This window comes from Anoplopoma fimbria, chromosome 14 (assembly GCF_027596085.1).
Source record: "Anoplopoma fimbria isolate UVic2021 breed Golden Eagle Sablefish chromosome 14, Afim_UVic_2022, whole genome shotgun sequence".
Classification (NCBI taxonomy): Eukaryota; Metazoa; Chordata; class Actinopteri; order Perciformes; family Anoplopomatidae; genus Anoplopoma; species Anoplopoma fimbria.
This window is the reverse complement of record NC_072462.1, coordinates 8,051,565-8,065,901: the sequence shown is the minus strand read 5'-3', so window position 1 is coordinate 8,065,901 and position 14,337 is coordinate 8,051,565. Positions and strand designations below refer to the sequence as shown.

Here is a 14,337-nt window from a genome sequence, read left to right as displayed (position 1 = left end):
CAGAAGTATTTTGATTAAGTTCCTGATGATATTCTCTTTAACAGCTGACAGTTGAAGGATGTCACACACACACACACACACACACACACACACACACACACACACACACACACACACACACACACACACACACACACACACACACACACACACACACACACACACATACACACACACATACAGAGGTTATCTGTCTTCCTACATTAAAGCTGGCATAAACACTCTATTTTTGTGACATTTTTGGGCAAAAATTCCAGAACAACCAACGTTCTCACGTCTCAAGTTACTAGATGGACCATAAATGGCCCACAGAAGAGGCAGTCTTGGCCTGGATGGATACATTCGTTATCTGAATGTATCTGGCTAGAAACCCCCCGAAATATTGACCTTTGGCCCCTGAGGCTTAAACGTCCTCAGACTGATAGTTGTTGTTTGGTTTAGAGAGATTTCAAGTCATTCTTAGTTCAGAGCTAGAAGTGTATATTTTACTAAGGCATGAGACACTTCTTTTTTTAAAGCGGAAAAAGGATCCCAATAAATCACTGAAAGGTGTACGTCTGACCTTGACCTCCCTCATAAACACTGATCAGCGTTCTGCTGTTTTTCATCTGACAGGGTTGTTTTTTTCCAGCACTGTTGGAACATTTTTCAGACCAGTTCAGTTGGACTTTTTTTCACATGGTTTTCCACCATAAGTCATCAGGTTTGGCTGGTGGTTGTTGTTGTCCAGCTGTGGTGAACCGCTTGTCGTCTGGGATCATCTTTTAGAATATTACTCTGGTTGTCTTGATGCTTTCTCGCCTCTCAGGTTTCCATAAATCGTGACTGTAACTGGACTGTGCTCGTGCCTCCTGCTGTGGCCCTGCAGACACCCACTGCTACTACCATTATTATTATTAGTCACATTACTATTACTATTCCCTGTACCATTATGCATATTGGCTTTGCTTCCACCCTGAAGCCCTTTTGGTTTTCTCGCCTCGCAGGTTTCCACGAATCGTTGTGGTACCTGGACCGTGGTAGTGCCTCCTGCTGTGACCCAGCTGACACCCACTGCTACTTCGATTATTATTATTAGTCAGATTACTATAACTATTCCCTATATCATTATTTTAATTATACTATAGTCATTGCTGCTTTTATTATAAGTAGTCTTAATTTTTTCCTTCGTTACTCTGCTTACTACTGTGATTATATGAATCATTTATGTCATATACATTGAATGTTTTGTTACTCTGTTATGTTGTTCATTCTGTACACATGACATCTATTGCATTCTGTCCATCCTGGGAGAAGGATCCCTCCTCTGTCGCTCTCCCATAGGCTTCTTCCTTTTTTCTCCCCGTTAAAGTTTTTTTTTTCAGGGGAGTTTTTCCTGTGCCGATGTGAGGGTTCCGGGACAGAGGATGTCGCATGTGTACAGATCGTAAAGCCCTCTGAGGCAAATTTATAATTTGTGATTTTGGGCTATTCAAAATAAACTGAATTTAATTTAATTTAATTGACCAGTAGGGGGCGACTCCTCTGCTTGCAAAAATAGACTGTAGATTTTGACCCTACTTCTAGCTTGATTTATTCCCTCAGTAAACATTGTAAACATGAGTTTATGGTCTCAATCTCTAGTTTCAAGTCTTCTTCAATACAGCATGATGTTCATTTATTATATTATGGTCCCATTTAGAGTTAAATAGACCATAAAGCAGGGTATGCTTTGGGGCGGGTTTACTGTGATTGACAGGTTGCTGCCACTACCAGAGTCTCTCCAAGTCACTCCCGTTCATTGGTTTAAAAAAAAAAACAACAACATGGCGACGGCCATAATCCAAAATTGCGACAGCAAAATCGCCAAACTCTAAACTTAAATACGGCAGTCCACAAACCAATGGGTGACGTCACGATGACTACGTCCACTTCTTATATACAGACGATGCTTCAGGCATTATCTCTTTATGTGAAGACTCAAAGACGTGGATTAAAAGTCTCACTGTTTAAAATGATCATCACTCGTAAACAAAAGCACAGCAACATCTAAGCTTACAAAACCAGAAAATACAAATTGCAGAAAAGCAAGTCTAAAAAAAATAAAATCAAAAATAGTTATGAGAACAATGCTGACGTAGGAACATCGTCAGTCGTCTTGCGTAAGTTATTGCAGCAGTGCGAGTTATCAGTGCGTGAGTAAAGGTTGTGTCAGCGGGACGCTCCCATGCTGCAGCATGTTCCCTTTGAGCGGCAGTCACACCCTGACCCACTGGGCTGACACAGCAACAAAACATGTTCATCTCTCCGCTGAATGATTCACATGAGGATGAAATTAACTCTTCAACACGCAGCTTTCCTTTTTTTATTTTGCCCACAGTGGCTTTACTGCTTCAGTGAAACTATATGATAACACAGTGGAATATACAAACCTCCATTTGACTCCCATGTGTTTTATGGCCATTTTTAAGACAATTACCAAAAATAACCCTGATATATTTCAATCTCAATTCTCAATCTACAAATTGAAATAAAGTGTAGTGGATTTAAACAAAATACGGCCATAGTTCGGGACTTTGGAATGAGTGACTGAGGTCGGTGTTAGTTTCTTGCCGACTACAAGGTTGGTTAAATTGCAAAAAACGAACAGTGTTGCCAACGACAATTTATTTTGTAAAGCGGAACAGAGAGAAAGTAATGTGAATACATTTCCAAAAATATGAAGAGAAAACAATTGTAAATAACACAGAGCAAGATTTTAGTTCTTCTGAATATTGAAAGTGTTTATCTAAATCATCTGCAGTGAGAAATAGACAGTTACTGAGAACCACCGACGGTAGCTTTGCGTCACTTTACCCTGTCACACAAACTGCTTTGCTCCAGGATATTTTGGCAGGAAATCATATTCCTAAGTGAGGACATGTTTAAATAAACAGCATCACATTTCTTTTCCCTTATTTTCATTGATGTAGGTGAACTTTGAGGTCATTTTTTGCTACTTCCTGCTTCTACCCCACTATCATTTCAGAGAGAATTACTCCCCACTTCACCACATGTATCTCACAGTTTTAGACTTTGCAGATTCAGATAATTATTACAAACTATAATCAGCAAATACATGATGATGTATTTTAGATCAAGACAACTATCCCACCCCTTCATAAGCTGCAAAGTAAAAAAATCACAGTAAATATGTTTGAAACTACTTTGGATCAAAAATGTGAAAGGGGGATTAAAAAAAAGTGGTCAGTTTCTAATTACAATTTATTGTGTATTTTTTTAAATATACAGTATATTAGCATTATCGAGATATAAACATCAGCAAACAGACAAAGGGAGCAACAGTTAGAATCAATATAAAAATGATGACCTATATTTCTTGCAGGAACAATAGCAACAAATGATAAAGAAACGTAGTATTTTGCAGCAAAAAAACAATATTGTACATAGTAATTTTAGCTTTAAAAATCAATACAGTTTAATGAACCCAAATAGCGCTGCAACAAATACAATGAATATGATACTACTTAAACTTAATTGATTAATCATTTAAGACCCCTTTTCTTTTTGAGGATGACGTCCTCATCCCATGTAGACTTCACAGAGTGAAGGGTTGTGTTCAGATTCATGTGGGCGAAAAAAATGGTTGCACTGCTTCAGCAGCTATCAGGTAACAAGCAGACGTGTGCGTTGTTTTGTAAAAGATAAAGTGCCACGTGCTGGAGGTTTATTGGCTCAGATTAAGACAATTTCCTGAAGTGTGGCCTTCCTTTTACCTGATATAGAGACCCTCAGACAGACAGGAGAACTTATTAACACTCAGATGTATTGATCAGTCTTTTCACAAACAGGCTTGTCCTCAACAAAAGATTGGAATAAGATTTACCAAGTGCCATTTGAATGCATGTGTACATTTGTGTGTGTGTGTGTGTGTGTGTGTGTGTGTGTGTGTGTGTGTGTGTGTGTGTGTGTGTGTGTGTGTGTGTGTGTGTGTGTGTGTGTGTGTGTGTGTGTGTGTGTGTGTGTGTGTGTGTGTGTGTGTGTGTGTGTGTGTGTGTGTGTGTGTGTGTGTGTAACTAGCTGAATGGGTGTGTTCTCAGCTCCAGCACAGAGGAATGTCAGGTGTGGTTGTCAGTGTTGCCCAACACAAAGCAAGGCTGTCAGGTCTATCTGTCTACAGGTTGTATGAGGTACTTATACATAGTCAGTGTATTGCTTCAAGTAGATGCCGGTTGGCACCCCTCCAGTTTGGAAAAACTGACACCTAGAATAAAATAAAAATAAAAAACAACCGATAGAGGCAGCAGTAGACCAGCAACTCCAGTGTTGTGAGAGGTAAAAATGACTGTTTTGTTAATGGAGTCTTGTGGCTTTGAAGAGTACGTAGATAACGACTTCAGTTTCACACTCGAAAAAGGGCTGTGTGACAGAAAGGAAGAGTGGTAACAATATTCTAAATATGGCGTAAACTTAAACTGATACAGATTCTTTTGAGGGGTTCTGCTGCTGCCTCAGTCCACAACAGTACTCTATCTCTTTGCTTACATGCCGGTACTCCTGTCTGGTTTCTCCAAACTTGGCGACACATTCTCACACCAATTCATCAAAATAACTCTAAGCTTCCAACAGTGGTACTCTATGAACCCATCTAGCAACATGTTTGCGTGGGTAATCATTATAGCCTTCATGAAAAAGAAACAAAAATAATGAATTAGCCACTTTGCAAATACATTTGAACTACATGCTGCAAATAAACATTATTTCAGAAGTGTTCGGTTGCCGAATGCATTTACAGAAGGACAGACACAAACTGATAGATGGAGAGATAGATAGATAGATAGATAGATAGATAGATAGATAGATAGATAGATAGATAGATAGATAGACAGACAGACAGATAGATAGATAGATAGATAGATAGATAGATAGATAGATAGATAGATAGATAGATAGATAGATAGATAGATAGATAGATAGATAGATAGATAGATAGATAGATAGATAGATTTATTGATTGATAGATAGCTATAAAAAGATATAGATAAATATTCAGCTCAAGTTCAGTTATTCAATAAAGTTCATCAGTGACGTCAGAGAGGAGAACGGGAAATCAAAACGCCTCAAGGGAGGAGGACATTCCTGAATGAGTTACAATAGTTGCATTCTGGTGGGAGACTGGTCCACTCCATCTCCAAAAATGTTGGGAGGGGGGGGGGGGGGGGGGGGGGCGCGAGAAAGGGAGAGAAAGGCAAAGATTCACATAACTCAGAAACTTTCTCCTTGGACTGGCTGTTTTTCCCCCGCCCACATCACTATTGCCTCCGCTCCTCCCTCCCCCTTTCATCAGCTCTAAACAGACGGACAGGTAAATCGACAACTCATTACGCCCAGGTGTAGCCCCGGACCCACCCACAAGGCAAACTCCTGTCGGGCAGGAAACAGCAGGCTGTCATTCGGCAGCAGAGCAGCGCAGAGGGATCACTGAACAAGGTAAGAGGCTGATCATTTGACCTGGACACTGCTCGTGGGAAATCGAACCCGGCTAATACTGCATCACTGTCAGCGCAGAGCTGCTGTCACGAAGTCAGATACCCCGTTACGTCTGATTTCACGGTCCCTTCCTGGTGCCGGGGATGAGCCGGCTGTATGGAGACAGTTCAATACCAGAAAGAGCTTTACTGTTTTAATGTCCAACTTTAATCATTGTAAATCTATTATATCTATCTATACTGTTTATACCTAAACTACTGTACCATGCAGTGTGGCATAATATCCTTCTCAAGATTAAAAAAAAAAAAAAAAAAAAAAAAAAGTTAAAATTGACCACAGTACCAAACATTAAAACAAAAATTCTGAAAGTTCTGAGTTTAAAGTCAGGATTTTGTTTTCTTTTTAATATTGAAAAAATGTTTAAAGTAACAATTCTGAGACAAAAGTATTAAGAATTCCGACCTAAACGTCTAAACTGAATTTTTCAGAAATGTGCCATTGTAAACATACTATATGGCCAAAAGTGTGGACACCCCTGTTCACATTGGTGTGCCTCTGTTCATGCTTTGGACTCTTTAGTTCAAGTGAGAGGAAATCTTAATGCTACAGCAAACAATGTTATTTAAGGCAATGGGGTGTTTACAACTTTTCAACACAATAGTGTCCCTGTGCAAAAAGGACGGCACACTCTACAGCGGGGGATTTCAACTGCTCGGAACCTCTTTGGTACCCATCTACTGAGGATCAGTGATATTAGTGACAAGAGGTGCCTGCAAAGAGCCCAAAGGATCTTAAAAGACAATATCAATCCCAAGCCACAGCCTATTCACTTAAGTCAATATACTTTTGAACAAAAATATGCTTTAATTCACTATAGGAATGTTATGGTCATTCTATAGGAGAAAGAAATACCATAAAAAACAAAAAACTTGCCATAAAGCCCTATTGAAATATGAAATATTCCTGTGTTGCCATTGTTACCTAGTGGTTTCATGTGATGTAGCTGTTTCCACACTTCGTACTTCAGTCTTAGTCTCCATCAGACTAAAACAGAAACAGGAAATCTGTGTGGCGCCATACATGTGGGAAATGAAACTTCCATTTTCACAATGATGACATTTATTGTTTTGTCTTTTCTCTAATTGCCACTCTGCACTCAGTCAAAGGGCGAGTCTGACTGTACTCTGCTCTGTGCTCCGATAAGAGGGCTGCAGAAAGGAGACTTTATCTTTATTCCAGCTGGGCGGGTAGCATTAATGTCACTTATATCGGCGCCGCATGGCAAGGTGTCAGATGTTAATAACACCAGACCTTTAACCACGGCAGGGTACAGCTTTCACGTGTTTGGACGAAACAGCAAGCCCCATTATGGTTCAGAGTTTGTTAGTGTTCATCCGCACTGTTTGATACAGATAAAATATAAACCAGTACAGTCAGTCAATCCAGCTATTGATCCATTAATCAATTTTTATTCATGAGGAAGTGGTCACTCCAGCAACTCTCTAGAAGCTTTTTACCTCTTTTAGCTTATATATTAAGTTCCACAGTGCATTAGGAGAAGGAAAGTGGAACACGTGGAATCTAAAGACCTAGATGTCTTCGCCAGGAGTTTGTGAAGAACCAACATTGAAGCCCATTGACTATCGGTGTGACAGCGATTTAGCCTGTGGGAGGAACGGCCGGTATTTCTGGGGTTCCGGTTGAGCTCACGGATATCCGGGCAAAGACTTCCTTTTCTTTTTCCCTTCTACGATTAGACTTATCGAAATGGATAAGTTGGAAAAAATGCCACCCTGGAGTTGTATTGTTAGTAAGGGTAAATAAGCTAGTGTCTGCATCAAAGCCTGTCAATAAAAGCAGCTGAGTAGACTTTTTGGATGTGTGTGTCAAGTTAACAGACTGTCCCGGTGCTGTCATCCTGCATTCCTCTGCATGTAAAACATTGCTGTGATGCAAATGTCTCACCAACTTCTGCAGGCAAACAGAGGAGTCAGTCATGCATGTTCAAGAGTTTTCCGAGGTCAAGGAATGCTGAAAGAAGCATATCAGCTGCTACATCTCTGGCTCTCTGCCTATGGCTCCTCTCGATAGTCTTCCTCTTTATCTTCATGTCCATCTCTTTATGCTATAATAGTCTTTATCCCCCTCATTCTTTCTCACTTTTTCTTTTTGTGTTATATCATGTCTCCATTCACTTGTCTGTTTTGGTGGTGCCTCTTTTCCCTTATCTCTTTCCTCTTTGATGATGATTGAAGTCTATGTGCTGCCACGCCTCTCTTGACATCTGCTCTTTAAACTTCATAGAGTGAGTGATTTGATTTTTTCAAAATATGTGCACTACTTATGTACCTGTTTAAAATGGGTTGGAATGTGTCAGTCATTGAGCTTGCACACTGTAGTTATACACTGTGCAGCAAACAGTTTGGACGTTTAACTTCATCCAGCTCTCTCACATTGATACACACCCTGTCCCTCTCTCTCTCTCTCTCTCTCTCCGTCTCTTTAATGCGTTTTAATGGGACTGCATTCTTTCCCTTGACTCCGTTCCAGACAGTTAACCAACCAGACCAACGAGAAAACCCAACTGTGCTCACTCAGTTTTGCCCAGCACACACCCAACTCTCTCTCTTTCTCTCTTACTCAATTGCAATTCAATTTGGTTCAATTTGAATGGAATCTATTGGCATGTAAAACACATTTACATTATTATTACAATGAAATAATAATAAAATATAAAAAATACAAATAGTAATATAAATAATAAGTAAAGTTTAAATAACAAACAGAAAAAAAATTGATTTTGATTTTAAAGGTATGTTTAGCAGGCTATCCACACATGCATTTAGGTGTGTAAAAGAGTAAGTAAAGTAAAGACACTTAAGATAAAAAAAGATTGTAGTCAATGAGTGAAAATGTATAAATAGACCTAAGTGAGCACACTACAAATGCTCAGATGGATGTACAGTTTCATTTTACACAGTTAGACATCAGTGCAGGTATATGCAGATGATGTCTTCATGGTGGTTTTATTCCTTTGGTTGTCCTTTCATCGTCCCGACAGCTCACACATCTTGCTGCTATTTCACCCAGTAAGTGTGGAAGTTTTTCCCTATTGGTCGTGTTTTCAAAATATTTTTTGCGTGGCCTACTCTGGCTGATTCTGTTAAAAGTCAGACTAGTGTTGGGTCATTTAAAGTGGGAGGGTTTTCGGCCACTGTGTATTCTCTGTTGAAGGCCAAATAGCCTTCCAATTTGCTCTAGTTTTTGGTTGATTGTTTCCAAAGTGTCAAGTAGTTTTCTTGTTGTTTCTTATAATTTGGTTTCATCTAATGGGGTCTGACTATGTTTGTGAACAGAGTCCTAGAAACAGGGCTGAGGGGGCATTTTTATGGAGTTTCCCTGTAAGTGAGGGATTTGTTGTGTTTTAGGTGGTTTTAAAATTAAAATGCTCTCTTTTGAATTTTGATAAATAGTCCTGATAGGACATCAGCATCTATGCCCTCTAGCTGCCGATAATGTTACATTGTTAACGACTACCCGGTGTGGAAATTGACAATAAGAGAGCTAGTGTAAACTGCTAAGGTATGGAGGTTCCCTTCAGTTATATTATGATGCGTTAAGGTTCTGTTCAGTGAAAATTAGAATTGGGCAAAGTTAAATTATAACGTTATCTTCACATTATCAACATTTTGTCGTTTGTGCTGATCCCATCCAAGATCCAGGACTCCTGTGATACGATCCAAAACCGTGAGTTTTATTGCACCCGTAATAAGCAATGGGATCGTAGACGATGTCATTGTTTTTTGAAAACCTGTGTCCCTTTCTGCAGATACCTGTGTATGTGTGAGGTTGCAGTGTGTGTTTGGTGGGAGTGTGTGAGTATGTGTGTGTGCACACCTTCACCGAAACCTCCATTACGTCAGCATTTAGAAATGTCATAAAATTAGAATGATACGTCAAGGAAACACTGGGCGGCTGTAGCTCAGGAGGTAGAGCAGGTCATCCGTTTATCTGAAGTTTGATGGTTTGATCCCTGGCTACTCCATTTTCCATGTTGTGTCCCCCCCAAAAATTATATTACACTTTTTTTTTGAGAAGCACTCATTTAAAGGGTGTTTTGCTCATAAAATGATTTCTAATAACAAAAAACATTAAGTACGTAAAGTGGCAATAGACCATTATTTTCCTTTTATCTTATTATGAAGTTAGTGTTTATTGCAGATTGTAATGGCTTTAGAATACTGACAGCTTTGGCATTTAGATTCCCTTTATTCTCACTTTCACTGTGCAGTTCTTTTTGCCAAAGGATACGATCTCCAAGAAAATGAAGGCTACATTTACGGTTGAAGGGAAGTGTGTCAACCATTGTGCAACCAAAACAGGAAGAGGATGGCACTTTGTTTATTCCAAAAAAGGAAATATAAATGTATCAAAAAATACACAATTCCTGTCTGCCACTAGTCAAATCCAGTAGGGTTTCAGTGGTTGTTGGGGACATGGCTGTTTAGGTTAACATGGCATGTGTTGTACACTTCCTCTGCCCATATTTCTCGGTCTCTATTTGAAGACGGCTCTATAAAGCATTACAAGTATTTAGCTTCTGCTGCCTGAAAGTGTTACTGAACAAACCGTCTATTGTGTACTGCATTCATTTCTATTATAATACAAATGTCAAGTCGTCTGGTATGAGGAACACCCCGAGGTGGCATCTGGTGCCCATCAATCATTAATGCATTGAAATCAATGTGGAGCAGGCGAAAGTTCCCATAATGCTCTTAAAAAAGCCTCTCTGTGCGGTCCATTAGTCACTGCGCTATGTGTTACAACACATTATTATACAGTTTTAGTCTGTAAAGGAACAATTGTCAAAGTCGTTTTGACATTCTGTCTTCTTGCAAGTCTGATTATCTGCCTGCAGGCATAAATTAAATATTATCTGATTACAATTAGCTTTAAAAACTTTTTAAATAACTGTTCTAATGATGCATGCACCAATTTAAACAGCTTTCCAAAATAATGTTTGGGAACAATTTGTGTAGAAATGTAATCAAATATATTAAAATAACACTCTTATTGTGCACCGTGAGGAAGTACCATTCATTTTACAAAGACATGATTACAATTATCTTTACGATGCGAAGAGATTTTGGTATTGGAAGCATTCTGTTTTCTGTTAAGTCTGAGTAATATTGACCAATCCTATTTAAACGAAATGCAATCTCAAAACCCATTATTGTCTGATGTCGATTTTGCTTTTTATTGATCATTAGTCACTTAAGTATTGTCAGAACGATAGCTAATGGGTTCTGTGATTGTTGGTACAGAAAATGTAAAGCAACACATTGCATGCTAAAGAGTTAGCATAGAGCTTGCTTTAAGTCAGCGCAGTGAATGCTAAAAGACCTGCAATCACCTTCTGTGCTAAACTGTTAAATGCTAAATTGTTAGCATTACAGTGGTGGGTGTTACTGTACAGTAAATTGTTAGCATTGTGTCAAGTATCACTCAACATCCTGAATGGTAGGATATGTAAGGCTTCAATCATTCATCACAGAAAACTAAAGTGTTACAATGCAGCCTACTATGACCTGTTATTAGCATTGCACATGTTGGATTCAAGTACTTGCCCAATATGGGAAGCTTATAAGATTCTGTCTGAGTGCGTCATAATGTCACAAAGTGCAACCCAACAATGACTCATGGGAGAGGAGGGAAGGTGGATGGAGATGGCAGATATGTCAGGAATGAGGGTGTGAGCCTTGGCATGACATGCTATCACAGGCATGCAAAATTGTCTGCAATGGTGACATCACATACTTCCGATCGTTTCCATTTGTGTGTTTGTGTTGACTTAGTCAACTCTTCCTGTTAATGACATGTCCTTGTTAAATTCTATGATCTGTTTTGTGTAAGTATCATCGTGGTGTTGTGCAATTCAACCATCAGTTGTAAATGCAGGCTGTTGGCGTGTGGTAATCTGGTCCCACTTGGAAGAAACTAAACTTTCTCTGAAAAATCCCTCTTGCGTGAAGAGGATGCCATGTCTTTTGACTTCCTCAAAGTAGTTTACTTATTTAATATTCTTTACTGTGTTATTACTTATGTCTCTCGTTTGCACTATCCTCTCTGCTGCTGTAATTTCCCCGCTGCAGGGCTAATAATGTATTATCTTATCTTTTATGTATAGGCAGAGACATTACTTTGTTTTTTGGCCCCTACATACTGCACTATAACAGCATTCTTACATGATTACATGAGAAGGAAATAATGCAAGTAGAGACAGGTTATGAACTTGCATTTGAGCTGTTCCCATGTTTGGAGAATGAAATGTGTCACTTAATTACATTTTAATCAAGTGAGTCAACAACGTTGTAAATCTGCAGAGTGTGGATGTGTCTCACAGTGTACTCTAGAACCCTGGGTTTCACAATGGGTCAGTCACGATTGTTAGCTTTTGTGGCTTGGCAGCCAAAGTTTGCCTTGTATGTATCGGCCTTTCAAGTGTTATTAGCCTGGGACCACTCACCTATGGTTTTGTGCATGGCTCCAGTACAGTGCAAATAGTACATTTAACATTTACAGTGTGTTTGGAATCAACAAGAAGTGGGTAGTTACTAGGGATGTCACCAGAACTGATACTTCAATACCAAGTCAATGCCAAAATTCTGATTACGTGATTTTACTCTTTTTTTCTACAGAACCGGTAGGTTATAGGGATGATAGTTTGGAACTAACAGCGCCCTGTCGTCGTCCCTGATAATGCTACATTGTGAACATCCAAGTGATAAAATGAGAAGAAGTTCATGTTAGCTGTTAACAGCTAGTTGGCAGCATAGTCCTGCTTGGCTAAATAACGGAGCTAACAGCTAATGTTAATGGAGGTGGCATTAAAGTACATTATCATGAGTTAAAGCTCTATTTAGTAAGCATAACAGTTGGGCCATGGTGAATAATAACTTTTATCATGATATTTTTCAAATTAAATCTTTGAAAATTGATTTTTGGTGAAAATCTGGAGGTGGATCACCAGGGTTCAATATAAATTCACAAATAAAGTATGCAAAGAGTAATGAATGAGTATATGTTAAAGTACGCAGGATTTATTGGGTTTTTGTTAACATTGCATTGATTGGGTGTCCAGATTTGTGGAATTTCACTGGTATTATGACATCTCTAGTAGTTACAGTGATAACACAAAGCCCCCTTGGCTGAACAGACAAATAATGGATCCCAGGGATTTGTAGTTTTGAATTAACAAAGTCTCAGGGGGGCCCTTCTGTTACTCAGACCCAGCATCCTCTGCACAAATCACAGCGCAGTCAAAGCTTAATAAACCCATTCAACCATCTCCAAATTAGTTTGTGTGGATGAATTAACTGGCAAATGAAAGCCCAGATCATGACCTGACCGAGTGTTTTGATCACTACACTGGCATGAAGGTCAGAGAGAATACTAACTCTCACATGAAATCTGGTTTTGATGTACTTTTTAAAATCAGAAGCAGGAGCATGTCTACATGAAGTAACTCCTGGAATGCATTGAACGTAACAGATTAATGGTGCTTTATATTACCCTTGCAGCTGATTTGAGTTGTAAAATTCAGGCCATAATGCTGAAGGCACTGAGACATTTGCACTTCCCAGAATACCTTTGATTCACCGGGACACTACTATTTCAAGGAAATATCCCGATAAATGGTTTGTGTACAGATTTGGTGGAGATGTCAGAAACGATATGAAGAGAGACATTTATGGTTATTGAATTACTGTACCAGTGGTCTTATTCAAAAGATTCAACAAGAGAGCAGTGGTTTAGCAAAAAGTCCACTTTAGCCTCCATGAACGTATTGTTTGTGAGTTTTTCATCAACTCTGTACCAATTAGCCACAATAGTATTATAGTAAATGAGGCTAATATACTAATAATAATAACTGTTTGCCACTAGTCACAATAACTTAATATTCAAGTTCATCCAGTGCAGAGCCTCACTTTTACTCTGCATAGTTATCAACTTTTCTTTGCCTTTTTTGTGTGCAAATTGCAGTACAAATGATCAAGGAAAACGTTTGATGGATGGTTTTTCTCGTTTGCTACAGGAACACATGATAATTCATGGGATTTTGATGGGATGCTTACAAAACACTACGTATGACACTTGCCTACGGTGTGGTCCTCGGTTTAATGTTGGCTTTTTACTATTTGAAAATTTCTATTATCTTAACATCTGTTCCCATATTTACATATTTGCACACGTTGAAATGTTTTTAGTTTGACAGGAAAGTGAAGTGTTGTTGTTGTCAGCTGATTTTAACAAGATATTCTGACACGGAGCGCTATCTGGATTTTAATATAAAATATAAAAGTGGGTCTGAATGCAAAAATAACAACAAAAACTATACGCAGTTCTTAAATTCTCTTTTCCAAACAACATACACTAATTTCTGCAAACTGGCGTATTATCTCACTGAACTCGTCTGAATGCTTCTCATTATGTTTCTGCACTGAAAGCATTTCATCCCATTTCATCAGCCTTCTCCAAAGCTCCCCACCTTAACATAATGTTCAGGCCAAACGGTTTAGATTTTCGGGTCATCAGTGTGTTTTGAAACCCATTTTCTACATCTTGTAATTTCTCCTGCTAATGGACGCCTGAGAGTCCTAATTATTCATCTCAGTCATTTCAGAACTGCCACCAAGCATCTCCTGAAATGCATCTCAGTGCATTTTTGCATTTTATAGCTCCTTGTTTTTTTTCCCCCCTCCAAGTTTTAATGAGTGTTGTTTTGCATTATGCAGTACCTCCAGGCTTCAATTTGGCATCTGGGAAAGTTGGCTTGACTCCAAGACTGTGGTCACCCAGTGCTTATTA

At 38.9% G+C, this 14,337-nt stretch overlaps 1 protein-coding gene across 1 annotated transcript in view; it reads left to right on the top strand.

Annotated features, from left to right (window-relative positions):
• Window positions 1–4,524: 4,524 nt before the first annotated feature.
• Window positions 4,525–14,337, top strand: part of LOC129102768 (cingulin) — a 60,186-nt gene continuing 50,373 nt past the window's right edge. Inside the window, exons 1-2 of the mRNA XM_054613037.1 lie at window positions 4,525–4,530; window positions 5,377–5,469. Of these exons, the coding sequence (XP_054469012.1) occupies window positions 4,525–4,530; window positions 5,377–5,469 (99 nt within the window). The remainder of the gene's footprint in view (window positions 4,531–5,376; window positions 5,470–14,337) is intronic.